Raw genomic sequence first — 21,459 nt, forward strand, 5'->3', positions numbered from 1 at the left:
TTATTTTTTGAACTTTATTCAATTTGAAAGTAATATAATATTTTCAAATTTATTTCTTTCTTACTTTTAAATTATTATTATTATTATTATTATTATTATTTTTATTTTTTATACAATTTTCATGGATGTAATATCTGAGTTTATTTACTTTTTAAATGTTTCTATGTTAATTTGTAATGATAAAACACGAAACACGTATCTAAAAATAAGTTATTTTGCTTTAACAATGTGATCAATAGAGATTTACTTTATGTTCTTTAACGAATTTACGAAAATAGTTATATTAAACCTGTCACAATTGACAATAGTACATACTAGCTAATACACTTTGACTTAATAAAAAAAATCTTTGTTTCCATTCGAAGGTTTCTTTCTCGTGTAATAAGTGACATTGTTCTGATATTATTGTATTACAGATCGCCGTGCAGACCCGAAGGGAGATAGCATTTCTATGGCTTCTGTTGGAAAGAAGCTATACGAAACACCGAGGGAACCTCTTTATTATCCTTCTCCTTATGCAACAACGAGAATATCTATGTATTCTGGTGATAGCGAATCGTCTTCAGGACAAACTAATAGCTTGCAAAGACATGTAGGGAATAGGCCAGAGCATACTTACGACGTACCTTTTCCTCCCAAACAGGTACACTTGATATTTTCAAATAAATTTTACATAAGTATTTATTTTAATATTAAAATAAAATGTCTTAAGTTTAACCATAAAAATTCAAAGCTGGCTATATTCCAAAACGAATGTTTAAATTTTTTATATCTTATTTTACTTAAAATACACTTTTAAAAATAGTCGTTTAAACGAAAATGAATTTTTAATTTATTTTTATTTTTATTTTTTCTATTTATACAGATATAATTTAGAAAATGATTTTGTAAGCTAATATTCAAAAGCGTAATAGGTTTTCTTTTACAATAAATTATAATTACTTTGAATTAATAGTTTATTTTAAAAAAGTAATCATTTGTTTTTAGTTTTGCAATCAGACTAGATGTTCTTCAGTCTCTCATGATTATCAAACGGTTTTTGCAGATGGTGGACAATATCTTACAGGTAAAGTAATTTTCCGATTAAATCCTTTAATAACTTTTACATCATATTATTTAATTTGCTATAAAAAATTATAATTATATTTTCCAATAAATTGTTTTCCGATTATTTTTAACAAGAAAAATAAATAAAATTACAATTAAATAATTTGTATATTTTTAAACATTAGTTCTCATTCACATATTATTTAAAATAAAATTTAAAAACTGAATTTTACAAAAAAGCTATTTAAATATTTTATGAAAACCTTTTGATATTTGTACAGAAAACTCTTTTTTTGTATTTAAAAATTATTTAAAATCATATTGTAAAATGTTTAAAAATTTATTTAAAGAAATAAAATAGTTTGTTCAATATCTGATTAAATATTTGAAGCTATTTTACTCTTTCTTGGGATCATAAAGAGTAAATAAAACGATTAAATAACATTTCTCACATGAATTTGTTTTGTTCGTCCAGCTTCTGATAATAGGCAAGATCCCACAAAATCCCATAGGATAAATCACGAGGATAGACACGAGCGATATCAAACCCACAGGATTACAGAACCAACACGAAGACACAATTCTATGAATAACTCTCGAGATACATATACCGATAGGTAAATCCATATATTTATTCAAACTTTATGTCTTTCACATATATATATATATATATATCTGTATATATATATAATGCATGATAAGAAGGTAACCATGAAAGAATCGATAATATAAATTATTACTACTTTATTACTACTTAAAGTATTATTATTCACTGGAAATATTTAAATTTTTATTAATAAATAGCTTACATATGATATAAATTAAATTATTTAGTGGATCGGAAGACGACAGCAACAGCGAAGAAATGGCGAAAAGACATTTTACTGCCAACGCGACAGATAACCATGAAATGTCAGAAGCAGAATGCGATAGAGATTATCACTGCAACTTGAAAAAAGGTTTTATTTATTTCTTATCTACTTTACCAAATTTTAAAATTTAGCGTAATATATTGTAATTTCTATCTTAATATCTGTTTTTTTTTCTTATTAAGTATTCATTATTTTAAAAAAATGTTTTTTAATGCGAAATGTTATGAAGTTTATCTCTGAAAAATCTAAAAAAATCGTTAATTTTATTGATTATTTTATTATCCGAATATTAAAATATAAAATTAATTAATGTAAATATATGTGTAAAATTTAATTTATTTTTAAAACAAAATATTCTGTTTTAAAATATTTTCCGAACAAAGAAAGATAATTAAGTTAATCAATTGATAAAATTTTATGCATGTTTACCTTAAATTGTAAAATATAACTGGTTAAATTTCGAGTATTGATTATATCTAATGCGTTACATTATCAATGGTTATTCCATTCGAGATAATTAAAACTATAATTTTAATTTTATATGAATTAACTATCAGTCTACGATTGAAAACTTGGAACTGTGAGACTTAGAATGTTTCTTTAAAATGTTTACATATTTAGAAGATTGAAATATTTAATATTTTTATAGAAACTATACTCTTTAGTATATATATCATTCGTATAAGTACAATATTCAGTAAATTCATAAATAATAATATTTATAACTTTATAATTCATAACAAAGGAGAAATATAATGTAATAAATTATATTAAAACTTTAAAAGTTTAACTTTTATTATTTTAACAGGAAATTTCTGTAATTAAATAGTTGCAAATTCTCGCTTTTATTAAATAATTAAATTCATTTTAGGTATTTGAAATATTTCGAATTTAAACAACCGAATTACATATTTTATTTAGAATACATTTGTTTAACAATTAGATTATATTTAGTTATAATATTTTAGTGATTTTAACATGTTGCATAGTTTAACAATTCGCGTTCAAGTAAACATTACACTTAAACCATATAGGAGTCAGGATAATAAATCATTATGAACAATAATGATTAATTCAAGCATCTATACTGTACAAACATCTATGTTGTTGTAGATATATTCTGCAAATGTTACAAAACAATAACAAATAATGAAGTGGTAAGACAGAAGCCATTGAAAGCGGTATTCATTATGAAAGCTATCTTCATTCCAAATTGATAAGGAAGAGTTGTTGCGATCAAAATCATTATTATGTCTCTCACTAAGAAACAAAAGATTTTACATAGGAAGCAGTGAGAAGAAGGAGAGTGTCAAACAAATTCTATAACAATGCATCGCTATTTTGCCAAACTCACGCAGGTTTCTCATTATTGTGTATGGTGTACTTCATATTAACAAGAATACTCGAGAAAGAAATGAAAAATCGTTTCTTGTGTGCGTGTGTGAAAAGAACAGTTGAATTTTTGGATACGTTCCTTACTAAAGTAAGTATTTCATTCAAAATATTGAACGATTTGTAAGGGATATCTATACCAAGATGAAACGAATATATTCCACTATAATAGATAAAACTCTGTATATAAAACTCGTATTTATATACAGTGTCTGAATCAGGAAAAAATTTCCTCGAATATTAGGAAAAATTCTTATATATCAATACATATATATATGTCTTTTCTAAATTTAAAATTGAATTTTCTATTTTAACAAAATTATTATATTAATATACTGTATTTACATCCTAATTGTATAAAGGTCGAATTAAATTAACCGATTGCAGTAACCATCACATGAAAATGTCAAGCAGTTTAATGAATTTAATGCGGACCTTGACATTATGAGACAAGCATAGACCGGTGTATTTAAGCAAACTACCTTAAACAACGATATACAGTCTCTAGTGTGTTATATTCCGTAAATGATATACAACCGTTAATTTGTTGTCTAACGCGATTCTGTTTCATTAACTTTGTTAGAATTGCAGCTGACCGATACTAAATCTAGCTTTACAGAACGTTTGCAGATACCGAATCTCTTCGGTTTTGAATTTATCTATAATATGATTTATTGTAATTAAATAAATATAATGTATATTTTGAAATCATATTACATTTATATAATTAAGTAAATATTTATCTTTTCAGCTTGAGTAAAGATATCCAAAAAACAAATTTATTTTTATAAATTAAATTTTTTTAAATCTTATTAATTATTAATAATGTACTGTACGTGTTGTTTATATTTAAAATATTAATACTGTATATAATTTAAAGTACGAATTTTTTTAAATTTCATATTTGTTTATGTGTCAAAACAAATAATCCTTTCTCTGCGACAGGTTCTTAGCAGGAATTGACTAGAAAAGTAAATGATGAAGATGAACATGATACAAACGTATGTTTTTTTTTTACAACTCCTACTGAAAAATTCTGTATGTACTTAGTTATTCTGCTGTATTTTTATGCTGTAGTTTGATATAAAATAATAAATTATGTTTTTCAAACTATCGTCAAGTCGTTTATTTAGTACGAATTTTGTAGTAATCTTATCATATCGTAAATCTTATAACAAGTAAAAGGGAGAAAAATATATTTATATAATCAATTATAGCTGCTAAATATTTTCCGTAGCCCTTTAATAATTTACTTATTTAAAAATTTAAGAAAATTGCTATATAGATTTAGCTTTAAAAGTTTTTTTTTCATTTTTATATATTTATTTGACATTTTCTATTTTCCAATTCTTAAATTTTTTTCTTCGGTTATAAATTAATGAATTTTATATTATTTAATTTTTGTTGAAGCTGACTTGATATTAATTATTTCCTTTAGATAAAAATTATTTATTTCTTTGTCGCTAAAAGTATTTATATAATTATTTACTTTCAAAATTTTTAAATTTAAATATTACAACTTTTAAACTTTATAAATTATAAACAAAACATCAACATTTAAAATATATTTTAATTTTATTCAGTTTAATGTTATTTTGTTTAAGTTTCGAATTACATTTTAAATTTTTTTTAAATTAAATTATTCTGAATTTTATATAATAATTTAAATTAAAAAATAAGATTATAATACATTTTTATAATTATATTTTTAAAGGTAGATTTTTGGATTGTATAATTAACTTTTAGAATTATGTAATTATTTTGTCTTGCAAATAAACTTTTGCCTTATAAAATTAAATTTTTAAATTATATAATATCTTTTTATCTTTAAAATAATTATTTTATAATATGTTTATATTTTTATCCGTAATTTTTTGGATTACAAAACACAGTTGAGTACAAATATATATTTAAAATTTACAAATTTTATTTCTATATAATAAATTTTTCTCTTATTCTAACACGTTTTCGAATTAATAACTCCAAAAATTAATTTTACATTTTGATATTGAATATAAAATCAAAATTAAAAATAAAAAATATATCAAAGAGGGGGGAATCACAAAATTAAAAAACCTACAAGACCAAAAACGTAAGATTAATTAAATTAAAATTTAATTAATTTTTCACTCAAAGATAATTTTACACGTAAAATTTTATGTAAAAAAATTGATAGAAATATTTAGAACTAAATAACTTTCTACCGCATTAAGCGTTTAAGCTTGTTTATTTTTATTTTTATTTTTGTTACTCGTACTACTGATAATAACCTAAAAGTAAATTACCGTTAGAATAATCTTGTAGGTTAATGCAAATTTATTGTGATTAACTGGCTTCTAAATAGTCGAACTAAGCTATCGAAGTTGGAAAGGTTAATTTAATCAAACCAAAGTTGGAGATGAGAAAGAATGTACTTGCTGGGAATTTTCGTTTATTCATATTATTTTAGTACAATTATCATCAAGAATGATCAAATAGTCGATTAAAGGATGGAATAGAACTTTTTTCTTATTTTTAGATGGAAAACATGAAATTGAAAAACTTTTTATAATTTTTTTTTATTTCTTGAAATAAACCAGATGTCGACAGATCAGTATTGAATTATCTTGTATATTTATGATGATTATTTCCGTTTTAATCTATTCTTTGTTAAAAACATACACAGATATATATAACGAAAATATTCTGTTGCTAGTCTTGTTTACTGGAATATTTAAATTTGCTAGATTATTGTTATCAGTTTTATTATTATTGTTTTGCTAGTGTCTAACTTTTAATTCAATGATTATATTTATCTGTCGTTTCCTATGAAATTTTGCAAACAACATAGACAAATGTTTGTAATAAAATTTGTAGTAGGATAAAATTGTAAATTTATATTTACAAATAATATATGATCCTATTTTCAGATTAAAGTTATAAATTTGTATATTTTAAATATTTATCAATTTTAGTTAATAAATTTTATAACTATTGCTGTTTCAATTAGTAATAAAATTACCTTACAAATATATATGAGTTAAATTATAATTTATAGATTAATGGGAACATAAAATAATTTTTAAAATGATTATTTTAAAGGTGCACCTAATTCAGTTCGATGCTATTTTAATATAAAAAAATCATTAAAGATAATTTAATTGTGCAAATAATTAATATATAAACATATAATTATAAATATTTTATTAGAATTTTATATAGATATATGCTTATTTTATTTATTTATTTATTTTTTTCAATTTTTGTTATAACTTTAAATGAATAATGCATAAGTTATTTAAGAATATCTATAATTAGAAATAAAAAGAAAAATTCTATTTTCTTTAAAATATCATTTTAAATTTATGAAAATTTAATACATTTTTACGTTTAATATTTTTTGAAAAAAAATAAAATAAAATTGAATTTGTAATATTTCAATTTACAGGAAAGAACGCTTCGCAATTTTCATTCGTCAAACTACGATTCGACACTGTCCACAACTAGACAACAATGACTGTTGCTATATAAAAAAATTAAAAAGAAATTTGATCGAAATGTTTGATAATACAGTAAATTGGCCAACATTTCTAGGAGTTTTATTTAATTTGTCAAGTTTCGTTTATAAAATTCAGAAGAAGGAAAGACGAGCTGCATGTTTTGTGCCTTGGATCTTCGAGAGAAAACTTTGTACGATTGTAAACATTTACTGATAAAGAAAATATTAAAAAAAAGATGTATTTGCCATTATCAACGTTTGCAGATATACCTTGTAATGATATTACAATTTTAATGTTTATAGTAACTCGCGATATCTTCGTCATTAAAAAAAATGTGTAATACCGATCAAGTAACATGTTAATAAATGTCAGAAATTTTATTACTGTCCAAGTCTACTTTTTATAGATAATTTAATGAACATCTCTCAATATTTTATAAAATAGCGCTAAATTATTTATACATATAAATTTACAACTTTTCTTATTTTTAAATTTATTTAAAGATTACGAATGATTTTACTTTAAATATATTTAATTAATTATTGAAGCTTATTAACGATAAAATTTAATTATAAACGATAAATCATGATTAATTAAAATACTTTAAATTCTTTTTTGGTTATATTATATGTAGAAATTAATTATCATACTTTTTGAAAAATTCTTAAATTTATATGCATATTCCTTATTGCAAACAATACATTTAAGGAAGTTCAATATGACTTTAACAAAGCTATGTTTGATGGGAATATTGAAAAATGTGAAGCAGAATTGGACTGACTATTTTAATAAGATGGATAATTTGTCATTTATGTCATGTTATATAAGTCATTAAGGCGCCTACAATGCTGCCTGAGTCCAACCATGTTGAAGCTCTTCAAATTGCTTGTCAGATCTCAACATCCTTATATAGCTTAGGCATTTTTTAATATGACTACAATAGTTAACCTATGAAATTCTCTTCTAGCGATGTATGGTTTTGACGTTAAAAACAATGTTAATAAGTAAAACTTTTAAAATTAACGCTGATGGATTTTTTAAATATAATTATTATTTCCTTTTTTTAAAGTCTCTTCTGGGTTTTTTGTAATGTAAATATTAAATATTTAATAAAAGGACTAAAATATTTATAAGAAATAAAATGTATAAATCAAATCAAGTGCACCCAGATCACATTCATTTAATATTCATAGCAAAGTATTATACATTTCAACGTTGCAACTATTTCACGAAATAGCCAAACGTGACAAGAAAATCATAATGAATAAAATTTATAACATCGGATGGAATACGACATTTTAATGAAACAATTTAAAGTTATTCCAACGTTGTATAAAAGAATAGAAGAAGAAGAAAAAAAAACCATTTACTGTTTTTCTTTCTTTATTTTATCATCATTTTCTTTAGAATATTGACTTTTCCTTTCACGGGTTTTTTTTTTTTCTTAAAGGTATAGAGAACATGAGATTTATTCAAGTTTGACCTAATTTTATTCCTATACTTTGATGAGACTTATGAGATTTACTGAATTTTCAAGAAATATCATTTATATTTGAAAAGAAAATTTCTTTATCCCGCTTTTGCTGTTCATGACAGATGTTCTCAAACTTTATGTTGTAAATAAACGTATTATATTTCATGGCTCGTTTCCAGAAAAGATTAACTAAAAAACAAAAAATAATTCAACTCACGTATTTTTATTTCGTGTAACTTAAATATAAAATAATGTAATTTACAGTTTTATTATTTTGTATTATTTTGGAACATTAATTTATTATTATGTTTTGTGTGTAGTTTAATTAATTAATTTTTTTTCTTTTTAATGTTATACGTCTTCTATTTACAAATTTTTGCATTAAAATGAAGTAAATTTTGTGAAATATAATTAAGGAATTTTGACAAACATAGGATAAATTCAATAGCAAAATTGTTGTCATAACAGTGATGCATGTTTATTCAATTATAGACTGATTATTAAATTTCTCAAATGTTACCATTGTGATTATACATTGTTAGATTGGTGTCAGGTTGCAATTATTAGGATAATAACTTGTTTATATGGGAAAATATACCGAAAAGTATGATGCGATTGTTTAATAAATCGATCGTTTTAGTTGATTATGGAAAATGCAATTGCTGGAGTAACAGATAATGCGGCGTTATATGTAAACAAACTTAAAGATAATGCAGAATGAGATAAATAAGAGCATTAAAGTAAATTATGCTAACTATTATTAAGATAATTCGTCTTTGTGTTAAGATACAAATAATTAATTTTGAGAAGTTTAAAACTTTCAGAAATAATGAAAAGCACAATCTCTCTTCTGCCGTTACATTATTAAATTTGTAGTGGTTACTTTGCGTCAAATTCTCTAGTATGTATCGGTTGATTGATCGTTTGCTAGTTATTTAGTAATTAATAATTATAAATAATAATAATAATAATGCTTCCGCCTATGTTTACGCGTATAATATGATACGCAGTTTGAATATAATATTAATAAAATTATTGAGTTACTCTCCATTAAACTTATCTAGATTAAAAATAAACTATCGAAATTATTAGTTAATTAATTTAAAATATATACGTATATAATTTATGAAATATTTTTGTTTTTTTCTTGATTTATAATTAAATTTGTTTAATAATTATATTCAATTTTCTATTTTTATAGATAATCTTTTTGACTGTAGTCAATTATGTAATTTTAATCTATATGATGTATCGGTTGTACTAAACAAGGCAAATTCTGAAATTTCAACTCAATTTAATCGAGTTGAAATTCGAGAATTACTCGCTGATCAACGTTCAGTATTGTCAACTGAAATTAGTTAATATCCGCAATATTTATTATTTATTTAATTTTAATGTTGATTTTAATTTAATTTATATCAAATTGTCTATGTAATGTGAATCAATAATGTTTGTAAGGTTGCTCTTAGGTCCGAATATTATAATTTAGTCTAAATGAATCTAAAATTTTTCAATGTTAAAAAATCATAAATCGTTTAAGCTGTCTTGATACCTTAATTTACATCTTAAAATATTTAATTAATTTCTGATTTAAATATCCAAATCTATTTAAAATATGATAAAATATTTTCTTTCTCGGATTCTTTCAACATTAAAATTCTGTTACAAAGGAAAAAAATCTATATATTTAACAAAAAACATATAAATATTAAAATATGTAAAAGTTTATTTAGAATAATTTTCATAAAACTAAGTTTTGCCACTTCTTTTAATAATCGTAAGCTTTAATTATTAATGTTATTAAAGGCATTATAATGTTTATTAATTCACGTTAATATAATATTAAGTAAAGATTAATAAATAATTTAATTTATTTCATGTTCAATGTATTTCTACTGTAAATACACAGTACATGTGTATAAATTTTTCGTTTTTTTTTTACTTTTTTAGTTGGTCTATGCATCAGTTCCATCATAACTTTATTAAAGAATATCTTTCTGTGAAATTTGAAAAAGTTTCTAAAAACAAAACTCTAGTTTTTTCTCTTTCTAAATATTTTTTATCAAGTATAATATTCATATTTATTCTTATCAAAATTGCCGATGGCACAGTAACCTTTTTTAACTAGACATTCAGTAAAAAAGAATTCATGAAGCTGTTCTATACTTAAGTTTAATTATATAAAAACTCTTTACTTTCAACGAAATTTTATTTGTTTCTATTGAATGTTAGCCAAGTAAATTTAAGAATATTCCGAAATTTATACAAAATTAGATTACTAAGTTAAACTTATGTCTTTTGAAAAATTACCTGATTTTGTTTTATGTATAAACTCTTCTTAATATTGAAATTTATTCTAATAAAGAAAAAAATAATTCATGCAGTAGTATGTAAGAAAAAAGAATTAAAAGATTGTTCATCGATTAAGGAGTAAAATTAAGCGCTTTGATTTATTTAAAAACTAATATGTACTTTTCAAAGTGCATTTTATTAACTGTTACAGCATAAAAATGTTCATTTTATTATTTTTACCAAAAGCTTATTAATTTAAAATAATTTTATATTAAAAAAATTATCATAGAACACTTTAAAACATTTTAAAAATTAATCTAATGACAACTTTGATGTAATTTTAGTCCTTATAACTACTCTTAAAACTTTCTGCATCTATATACATTTAGTTAAATAAAAATAAAATATAAAATTAAACGAATAAATTACAATAATATTTAAAATATTAATCAAAAATGCGATTTAAATATCAAAATTAAAAACATTTTATTAAATATCTTAAATAAATTCGCTTGCATAATAAATCTGCTACGAAAATCTTTTGCTAATTAATTGATATTATTTTATAGCTCATATTTTTAACATTTTATTAGTTAATTTAACATGTCAGAGAGTAAAACTAATTTTAAACTGTATTCTTAGAAGGATTTTATCTATTAATCAGCAGCTGTTTATGATTAATGTATTGAAACAACAAAGATTTGATTTTTCAAAGATAAGATAAACATACATTTCCGCTAAGATTGTAAATTTAATTTTAAACTTGTAAATGCTTAGATGATTCGTAAAATGTCATTGCAAATGAAACAGGAATTAATATGAAAATATTTATATTAATATTATAAATAGGATAAAGTTTGTAGACAGAATTGTTCTGTTACTGAAAGGATAATTAAAGATCTGTTCTAATTCTAAAATCTGTTTTAATTAAGATTATGAAAAGTTTTAAATTGGATACTTTCAAATGTATTATTGTTCGAAAATGCTTATAACAATACAAAGATTTATAACGGTACAAGCATCACGTTTTTTGGATGTCGTTTTTTTCAAAAATTTAAATTTCCAATGCCCATTTTCTGAGTTATTTATTTCGAATGTTCCAATATTTTTATTCAGTTTTTTGTCAAAAACATTTTAATTTTTTTCCTTCTGCTGTATGTAGCTTAATTGTTGTTAAAACGCAAGAGTCTCATCAATAAAAGCACACATTAAAAATAATAGTGGGGTTATAAATCAATAATATACATTAGAAATATTCGTGAACTGATAATATAGATTATCAGAAAACTCTATAATAAAAAATGCTTAAATTACATTACGTCAGAACAGAATTGTTGAAAATTATCACAAAAAAAAACAAAATCTTTAATATATTTATTTACTAAAGTGAATTTACAGCGATCAATGTGATAACGTTAGCATAGATAATCAATCTCCAGAGAATGTAAACATTAGAATCGTTGATCCAATTTGCTTATTATATAGTTGAAAGTTATAAAAATAAAACACGATATGTTAAATTCAACCTCATCCATCGTATTTAATTATAACCATGGGAAATATACTTGAGATAACTTTAGGTATATAATTTAAATGACCTTTCAACGTCCAATAACATTAAAACAGCTTATGTCGTTAAATAGCAGAACGCCCAAGATCATGACTCGCAGCAACATCAATACAATCTAGTTAGGTATTTTACTGGTAATAAAGAGATATCTGCTTTCAGATGGCTATTTTGCAAGATGGCCAGAGTACATTATTATTTTTCTTCTTTCTAATACGTTATATATACACAGTAGATCAATATTTTTTAAGTTATACTATAAAGCTAATTTATTATAATGTTTAACTATCTCATCTTTTAATTTGTCATTAATAAGAAAAATAAATTATAGTCTGTTCTTTTTCATTAAAATAAATAAGTTTTTCTTATTTTGTTTAAACTTTCAAAATTTAAGTATTTATTAAATTGAGTTGTATGCTAAATTTACTTATAAATTTAAATGAAGATTATGTATAAAAATCTTTACAAAATAAAATGCATTTATTATGAACAAATGACAACAATAAAAATAAAAGTAGGATCAACTAAAACGAAGAAAAAGACAGAGAGATGTAACAGAAGTTGAGTATTCGCATTAATTTTGTACAATTCAATTTTCAGAAAGAAATGAATTGCTTCAAAACTGATATCTAGCGGAATGATTGAGACTGTAAAAGTTTATCTTACACAGATTGCACAATGCTCTAGATCATTGACTTGACTGTATCTCAGAAGAAAAGAGATTTTGATGCCACTATTCATACACTAGAATATTGGACAGGTTCAATCTCTTGTGACGTTTGGATATCTAAAGAAATACGTAGAAGAAAAAGTGCTTTAGTTAAATAGAAACAGCACGATAGTTGATTGATAGCAAATTTAGTAAAATTCTATAAAATCTAGGTTTAGGATGTAAGAACGAAACCAGAATTTAGTTATTTATATACCAATCCGTTTCCTGTAATATAAAAAAGCATATATTAGCTTATAGGCAGTTGACCTCTCCAAAAAAAGAAAAACAAGTGTAAACTTCAATACGAGACGATGCAATTTTTATTGAACCATGCTGTAAATTTAATAACTCAATTTCTTATAGTTTTTCTAAAATTAATAATGTAATTTATCCCAAAACAAATATTATAAAATATATTCAGATAATTAAACAATATCTCTCGGATATTATAATTCTTTGACAGGATTTAGATTTTGACTAAATTTTATAAAATATTAAAGCATTTTAATGTATTAATTTATTATCCGAATACGAAATTAAGTGCAAAACAGTAGAAGAATGCTAATTATTCCGATATTATATATGAAATATTGTCTTTTGTGGTTTCTCCATCAGAGAAAATTAATTGCTGCAACTTATCACTTCAAGACGAATCTCCATCTTCGTTATTGTTATAATTAGTCGAGTATTAAAATTGTCAGTAAAACAAATGCAGTATAATAGTATGCATATATTCTTGGAGAAAATATTATTAAAATAAGTAATACAAATATGTTTAAATGCAATTATAATTGTTAAATATACAGTTTCTTCTATTTAAATTATAACTAGTCATAAATATAATTAAAAGCTTGTAATTTATTCTGAAGATATTATTAAGAATGTTTCATGTAAATATTCGAATTCTACACTCAGTAAGCTTATAATTATATCAATTATTTTAAAATTCCTGTAAAGAAAAATATATAAATTTTACTTGTGGCTTTTTTAATATTTTAGAAGATAATTAGATTCACTACGGAGACGAATTTTGAACATTATATGATTTTTTGTACTCTGTAAATAAAACTTTTTAAGTACTGTTTACGGTCGTAAGGAGTTTAAAACATTGACTTGTATTCGTAAAAAATATTTTAAATTCTTTCTAGTTGCTAAACTTTATGCGAAAAAGTAAAATGATGAATACTAAAGGGTAAAAATGTGTATTTTTTCATTCTAGTAACGTTTACCTGCATCTAGATGCAGTTATACTACTATCGGTTTGTTGAGAATGTTGTCAATAAGAAAAACATAGAAAAATTCTCACTATTCCGACCGCATATTTTCCCGGAAGATACGTATTCTGATTCAAAGAAGTTTCCTTTTTTTAATATATTATTCGTAGAATTTTTATTGGCTTCGACTTAGAAATGGCAAGAACCGCCAAACGAAACATTAAATTATCCATCCCATATGTAAGAAGAACTCTTTAAGAGCGGATAGACCTACATGTTTCTTTCAAAACGTCTTGCAAAGAATCTAAAATAGAAAAAAAAGGACAGGAAAGATTGAGGAAAGTTCACTGAATTCCAACTATTGTTAGAAAAAGGTTGAATTCTGAGTTTTTCAAGTAAGAATCATTTGTATGGTGCTATGATTGTTGTATCGGTCAGAGTTACAGAATACGATTCTGTCAGCGTTATAATGACTCTATACTACGACAAAATATGTTTACTTTGTTTACTTTTAAGAATGTTATGAAAATGTTGAATGCTGCCAGAAATGCAGAAATATAAATATTTTTATTCGTATATATATATATAAAATCCATTCAAAAATACCACAGTATCTAAAAATCGCTTTGTATACAATATGTAAAGAGAAAAATTCTTCCACCTGCTTATTTTTATACAAGAACATAGTATTTTTTTATATAAACCTACTTATATATTTTTACATTTGTAGGATAATTTAAGAATATACACACCTGCCTACTTCGATATCAATATTATGGAATATATATAAGAGAAAAAAAAATAGCATACTAAATTATTTTTTACTGAATTATATAATAAAATTGAATAAATATACTGTTTTACAATTTTGAAAAAAAGTCAGTTTTTATTTTCTTATTTTAAAATAAATATTTGCAGTATATTTTAAAAAATATATCTTGTGAGAAAAATTGCTTTAAATATTAATTTTTCTTTTGTTTGTGGATTTTTAAATTGTAAATGATTATATTTTTAAAAAAATTAGAAATTATTATAATTTTCTGTTAAATATGAAATGAGACAGAATTTTTAAAGTAAATGTTTAAAAACTAAGCAATTTCTAATGTGTAATGTAAATATTTTTATATAGATAAGTTATATTAGTAAAAATATTTCCTGAAATATATTTATTTTCTCTTACCTATAGATTTAAAATAATCTATAGGTAAGACAAAATAAGATTTTAAAAATTAATAATTTATAGGAAATATAGTAATTATTTATTTTTCAACATCAATTTTATTTGTTATTTCTTAAAGATAGAATTTCGTTATTATTTAATTCCAAGGCCGTTAGCCAATATAAAGAACAACGCAAAAGTAAATAAATTATTAAAGTATTAATAAAGTTTATGATATAAAATTTTGATATTTTTATAGATTTTTTTTTTACTCGAACAAGAATTAACTTTTATTGTTTTTAATAGATAAACAGTACAAGATTTGTTTTTACTTATTGATTTTTTAATAACGTCTTGGCTATCAATTTTGATAATTTTCGAATTTAAAATATATACTTAAAAAATTCGAATTTTGATTATAATGGCAGCTGTCCAAATAATTTTTAAAGTATTTTTTAAAATTAAAGATGAATTAATGAAAAGTTGAGATAAATATTTGAAAGCAGGAGCTCTAAAATAGTTATAGGTTACATAAAATAGCTAAAGTAAAATGTGCTGGAGAATGTTAATACGCAAACTATATGGTCTGCTAGCCCATCGATTTTAAAAATTTCTAAGCTGAAATGACTAGTAGAAAGAGAGAAGCAGACGGCATGCTTCGTTTCATCTCTCGTTTCCTCTAAAGCTAGTGCTTCTCAATGCACTAAGTTCATTCATGCACAACGCGAACCTGACGTTCGAGCATAAAATGTGGATTTCTGCCATCTCTGCACGTGTAACTTGGCCACTTTCTTTTTGGCCAGTCAGATATTGGACGTTAAGAGAGACCCGAGGGTAGAAGTAATCAATATTTTTCTATCGGCATCTGTTTTGTTTTCGTAAACTAAGACAAAAAAAATTCTTGCATGTTTAATTCTAAAATTTCTTATTGATATGCTAGAATTTTTAATATGCTACTGTATTAAAGAAGGAATTACTCCAGAGATTCAACCTTTCGAGAGATTCGATACGCTGAAGGTAGGTGAAAATACGTTGATGGAAAGTCTAGTAGAAGAAAGAAATTTATAAGAAGAAGGGAGAGAAGAAAAAATCAAAGTTACGAAATGACTAAGTCTTGATGCTGAAAGTCGACACTGCTGTAGTATTGCAGATACTAAGGTCACAGTTCCATTTTCGTTTTTTGTTATTTAAAATGATCATTTTTCTTTCTTCAATTAATGTTTCTTTCAGACGTAGCCAAATGGATTCTAACTTTAACAAACTATTAAAATATTTTCTTTTAAAAAATAATAAATAAATATTAAAGGGAACAGATTTTCTTTCGTGTGTTAATAAGCTCTTATATTGCAACTGAGAAATTTTCAATTAAGTTACGGATATCATTTTATTAAAATTGAGTAAAGGTTTAAAAAAATCTTTTATTATTATATTAATTTGTTTTTCCTTATTTATGACTAATGATTTCTAGAGTTTTATGTTCCAGCAACTGTTTCTGTCAGAATGACAGACATATATCAAACCGGGTTACTTTTTCAACTTGGCATTTCTTTCAGAACACATTTGGCCTAGATTGAAATAAGAATAAACAAACATTCTGTTGTCAACCTTATGAAAAGGTTCTTCTTTTAAATTGATTCATTTTCTATAAAAATTATTGTTTTAATAGAAAAATTTCTTGAATTTTAAAAATAAATTCATAAATTATGTAAGGTAAATATCCGTCTAATTAACTGTAATCGATTTCACAAATTTATTATTGAAACATTTGAAATTATTAATAAACCGATGATCATAAACCATGTAGAGCACGCACCGAAAACTGTTTTCCGTCTTCCGATATCGTGACTAATAATAACTGTACGACTTAACTTTGTATAAAATAAGCTTTAAGAAATCCTAAAAGTGTATTACCTTAATAGATGAGGTGGTTTACATCACGTTGAATTTGTATTTTCCTAACCAACCCAATTACGATCATAAGAAATATATCTCGATGATAAATTGTATTTTATATCCATGTTTCACTTCTCCTTCACATCCTGATGTTCTTCTTTGCGGCAATATTTTAGATTAGATTTATATTCAAAATTATTGCAGATAAATTTAACATAGACCAAACAAACACTTGTAATATTTTTTGTGTTATATTCAACATGTGCCAATTCTGTTTCGATGGAGAATTTCAAACATTGTACTAAGTTTCTTGTTTTTGTGATTATCGTAATGGAAGGTATATGATATTTTATTAGTCTCTACACACAATTTTCAAACCGCATAATTAAAAATATTTGTTGAATTTAAGATATATTTTAATTATCAAATGATATGTCTGACAAACTGGAATCACAATATTCTGTCATTTCATACTCGTCGTGTACCTAACTTGAATATTGATCGATTAATTTCAAACTTGTGAGTGATTTAGCTGTGTTGATATGTATTCCAATATCCAGGAATATTATTTACGTTTTATTTTTTAATTTAGTTTCGGGCAGTTATCCATGGAATAATTAAATCTAATTTCTCCTAAATTGTTGCATTAGAGCGTACTTATAATATTAACACCAAAGTATATTTGAAATATTTATATATCTACGAATTTAAGAGTATATTACTAAATGAGTGTTTTATAGCATAGATTCATTTAAATATTTTTGATTATTGTAACAAACGAATACAAAAATATGTTTTTAAATCTTGTGTTCTATGAAAACAAATAACGTTTTACAAAGAAAAAAATAACGCATATTGATAGATCACTTCACATAATTATTCTTTGCTGAATAAACTATTGAAAGAAGAAAGGATTCGGCAATAAACCCCTTCACCAAACCAATCGTTTATTTTCTCTTTTGTTGTGTCGAGTACAATATTTTTATTGGGCACAGTACGATAGAAAAAAAACCATTCTAATTACTGTTCCTGTAACTCACACAGCTAGTTCTACAAACAAGAAATAAGAGCGAATATCCATTGTACTGAAGAAAATCTCCCGAGGTGTGTGTACCAACTTGTCCAGGACAAGACGGTTACGTATTTAGAGAAGAGATAACAACGTTACATTTTTATCCAAGTGGGATAAAGTCAACAACGTCCCTTACATGCAAAAAGAAGTAATGCAGACACTAGGGGATACAGGAGTTAGCATAGCAAATACCTCATCTGGTTTTCCTGTGGGTAGTTAGTTGAATATAGTTGCATATGAAATCTAGTTTGTAAGCACACCTGCGATAAGATATCAAGTACGACGGGACAACTGAGGAATAAGCAGAAGATAGACACGGCGCTTTGATTTCCATTAAAGCTTTTAATGGAACCATTATAGAAGCAACATCTAATGGGTACTCCTGCAAATAAATGCGTTACATCATAGCGCTAGTACATTAAAGCAGAGTCATTGATCGCATGGTTGCTAGATAATGGATTTCTCTGCAATGCCGACAACTATTTAAGAGAACTGCAATGCAAGAGAAAATTTTTACTGTTTAACTTCTTTTCAGATATGCATAACAATAACATTATTTTTGAAACATCAAGAATCTTTCATCCAAAATACTTCTCAGTAGTCCACGGAAACTGCGAGGAAACACAACTTATCATGCGCAGCTACAATCACTTAACCGATTTTTACCTGTTCAGCTGAATGATTTTAACGATCGACTATCATTTGCACGATGCAAATAATGAACAATTTCTTTTTAAACATCTGTGCGATATTTATCAATTTTTATTATAAAAAATTATTTATTTTTATTTAAAAAAATAATAAACATAATTTCATTACTAACGAATATACTCATAAATAATTTTTATTTTCAATTTTGGAAGTGACATTTCTTTATCTGAAAAACATATTTAAAAATATATTTAAAAATAAATAAATGCGTCATTAAAATAACTTACGTTTATTTATTTTTTCTTTTGTTTTTTTATATATATCAAATTTTTCTTATAACTATTTTTAACCAAGATCGAACATACTTTAATATAATTCAAAGAAAAGATATTTGTCTCTATACCGCTTACTCTCCTTTATTCTTTTTTATTGTTTGGTTTTTCCTCCTATAAATTTAATAGATTCTTATAAGGTTAAATCAAACATTTATAAATTTTAGTATATCTAAGTCCAGATAGTAAATATATTTACTTTAAATGCAATGGATACTTATATAAGATAAACAAATGAGACCGTTGTAGATTACTATAATAATGGAAAAGATGTAGTCTCAAAGGAATAGATTGGTACTCATTGTGATGCAAAATTTAAAGTGAAAGAAGCTGAGGGTTGGTCACGAACAGCGAGAAATATAGAGGTGTTCTGATTGGCTCATTCCGGAGAACTCTCGCTACGCTGGGGGAGACATGCGAGTTGAGACAGTGTTGTCAGTGAAGAGAGGACGAGCGAATGCTTTGTGGATATGTGTGTCAGATACTGTGGATATAAGTTTCTACTCTGGATTTTCTTACCATATATCAAAGCCACGTCAGGTAAATAATATTTTTCGTTTATATTTATTTGTAATTTATAAATATTTATTTTTTTATAAATATAATTTAAAAATTAATTAAAAATTTTAAACAAAAATTAATTGTTTTTATATAGTTATCACGTTTTTAAAATATTTTTAAAATTTTTATTTATTTTGATTATAGATTTGACTATTCCCCAATTTACTACAGAACCTCCAAATATTGTGCATTTTTATAATACTACAGGAACAGTTGTCCCCTGTTCTGGTAAAGGGGTACCTCAACCTTTAGTACATTGGACTAAACAAGATGGTAGTATCGTCCAGGATGTAACTGGTCTCCGACACGTGAGACCTGATGGCACACTTGTTTTCCCGCCATTTCGAAGTGAGAGTTATCGTCAGGATGTTCATGCAAGTATGTACAGGTGCATCATATCAAACACATTGGGTTCTGTGGCTAGTAGAGATGTTACAGTTAGAGCAGGTAAGCATCTAATCATTTTATAATTAAATTTCACTTTAGCGGTAATTAAAAAAATAGTAAACGTTACGTTGTTTAAAGAATTTTTTTATATATAAAACGGGGGAAAAGTAAATGAAAACTTCACAAACTCTTGGGAAACTAATATTTCTTTTTGTTCTAAGTTTATTAAAGAAGAGAATTTTCCTTTAGGATATGCATGTGAATCACAAGAACATCTCTTGAAACAAGATACAGCAGTTTGGTCTTTACAGAAAATTGATATTTCATGTATAGACGAGAATTTTCTCCCCAAATTTGCTATTGGGAATCTTCTTCATAAAATTTCAAAGTTTAAATTTTTATAACGTTCATTCTATTAAAATAACAAGGTTTTATTTTAAAGAAATAGTACGCTGTATAACAGTATCATATAATTAAACTGAGGCAATATATTTATCGTTTTTGTTAAAAAATTAAAAACATTTTTTTATTTTTATAAGGTTTCTTTTATAAGTTGATTTATAATATAAATACGCTATATATATACACTGAATAAAATATTTAAATTATATTTATGTTATATGTATGTATTTACATAGCAAGTAGGTAAAGTCATCTCAGTGAGAAAATGCTTGTATTATAATGGTACAATTTGTATCACAATTTTAAACATCCTATATTGCTTTACATTAAATCAGAAGTAACATCAAAGTCTACATCTGCTTAATTAAAGACTGGTAAAAGCACTTTTAGTAAAATTACTTCTCAGAACGAGCTGGATATTATTAAAGTTAATTATCTTAAAAATTCCAAGTTACTGAGAATAATATTATTAGATTATAAATATCTGTAATTCCGTAATAAATTAAAAATTTTTATTATATAAATTATAATTTTCTTATATTTAATAAAGCCTATTTGAATGATTCTCTTTAGGAATTTCTTTGTTTTAATATTGAAATTCACAGATTAGTTAGCAAAAGTAATGATATAATTTAAAACTTTAATGTAAAAGAATTTTTAAATATAATTATTGGAAAATCTAGCTTGGATATTTTGAAAATTTTTAAAAGTTTTTTTCTATTTTATTTTATGCAATTATGTAAAACGTATCAGTTTTCTCCTTAAGGACGGAGTTTAATAACGCCATTAGAAATATATATCTGAAGATCTTTAAAAAGTTTTTTATATATATTTTTATAAGAAAACTTTATAAAGTGACCGTAAAACCGAACATGAATATCTTAGAACTCATCTTAAATGATCTCTATCTCAGCTAAGCGTTTCTGTACTTGAATGATTTCTCATTATTGTTA

At 24.2% G+C, this 21,459-nt stretch overlaps 2 protein-coding genes across 3 annotated transcripts in view; both read left to right on the forward strand.

Annotated features, from left to right (window-relative positions):
* LOC136985466 (cell adhesion molecule Dscam1-like) overlaps window positions 1-7,170 on the forward strand; it is a 112,306-nt gene extending 105,136 nt beyond the window's left edge. The window contains exons 22-26 of the mRNA XM_067282755.1: window positions 417-643; window positions 988-1,066; window positions 1,523-1,664; window positions 1,882-2,006; window positions 6,739-7,170. Coding sequence (XP_067138856.1) covers window positions 417-643; window positions 988-1,066; window positions 1,523-1,664; window positions 1,882-2,006; window positions 6,739-6,797 — 632 coding nt within the window. The 3' untranslated portion in view covers window positions 6,798-7,170. The remainder of the gene's footprint in view (window positions 1-416; window positions 644-987; window positions 1,067-1,522; window positions 1,665-1,881; window positions 2,007-6,738) is intronic.
* A 9,068-nt stretch (window positions 7,171-16,238) lies between these two features.
* The window catches only part of LOC136985493 (cell adhesion molecule Dscam1-like), a 134,472-nt gene continuing 129,251 nt past the window's right edge, over window positions 16,239-21,459 (forward strand). The window contains exons 1-3 of one of the 2 annotated variants that reach the window (XM_067282785.1): window positions 16,239-16,366; window positions 19,478-19,696; window positions 19,862-20,164. In XM_067282785.1, the coding sequence (XP_067138886.1) occupies window positions 19,627-19,696; window positions 19,862-20,164 (373 nt within the window). In that variant the 5' untranslated portion in view covers window positions 16,239-16,366; window positions 19,478-19,626. Of the gene's footprint in view, window positions 16,367-19,343; window positions 19,697-19,861; window positions 20,165-21,459 lie in introns of those variants that run through there. The other variant, XM_067282786.1, reaches the window with a different exon arrangement.

The sequence above is a fragment of the Centruroides vittatus genome, unplaced genomic scaffold (genome assembly GCF_030686945.1).
Source record: "Centruroides vittatus isolate TY-2023 unplaced genomic scaffold, ASM3068694v2 contig_970, whole genome shotgun sequence".
In the NCBI taxonomy this organism is placed as follows: Eukaryota; Metazoa; Arthropoda; class Arachnida; order Scorpiones; family Buthidae; genus Centruroides; species Centruroides vittatus.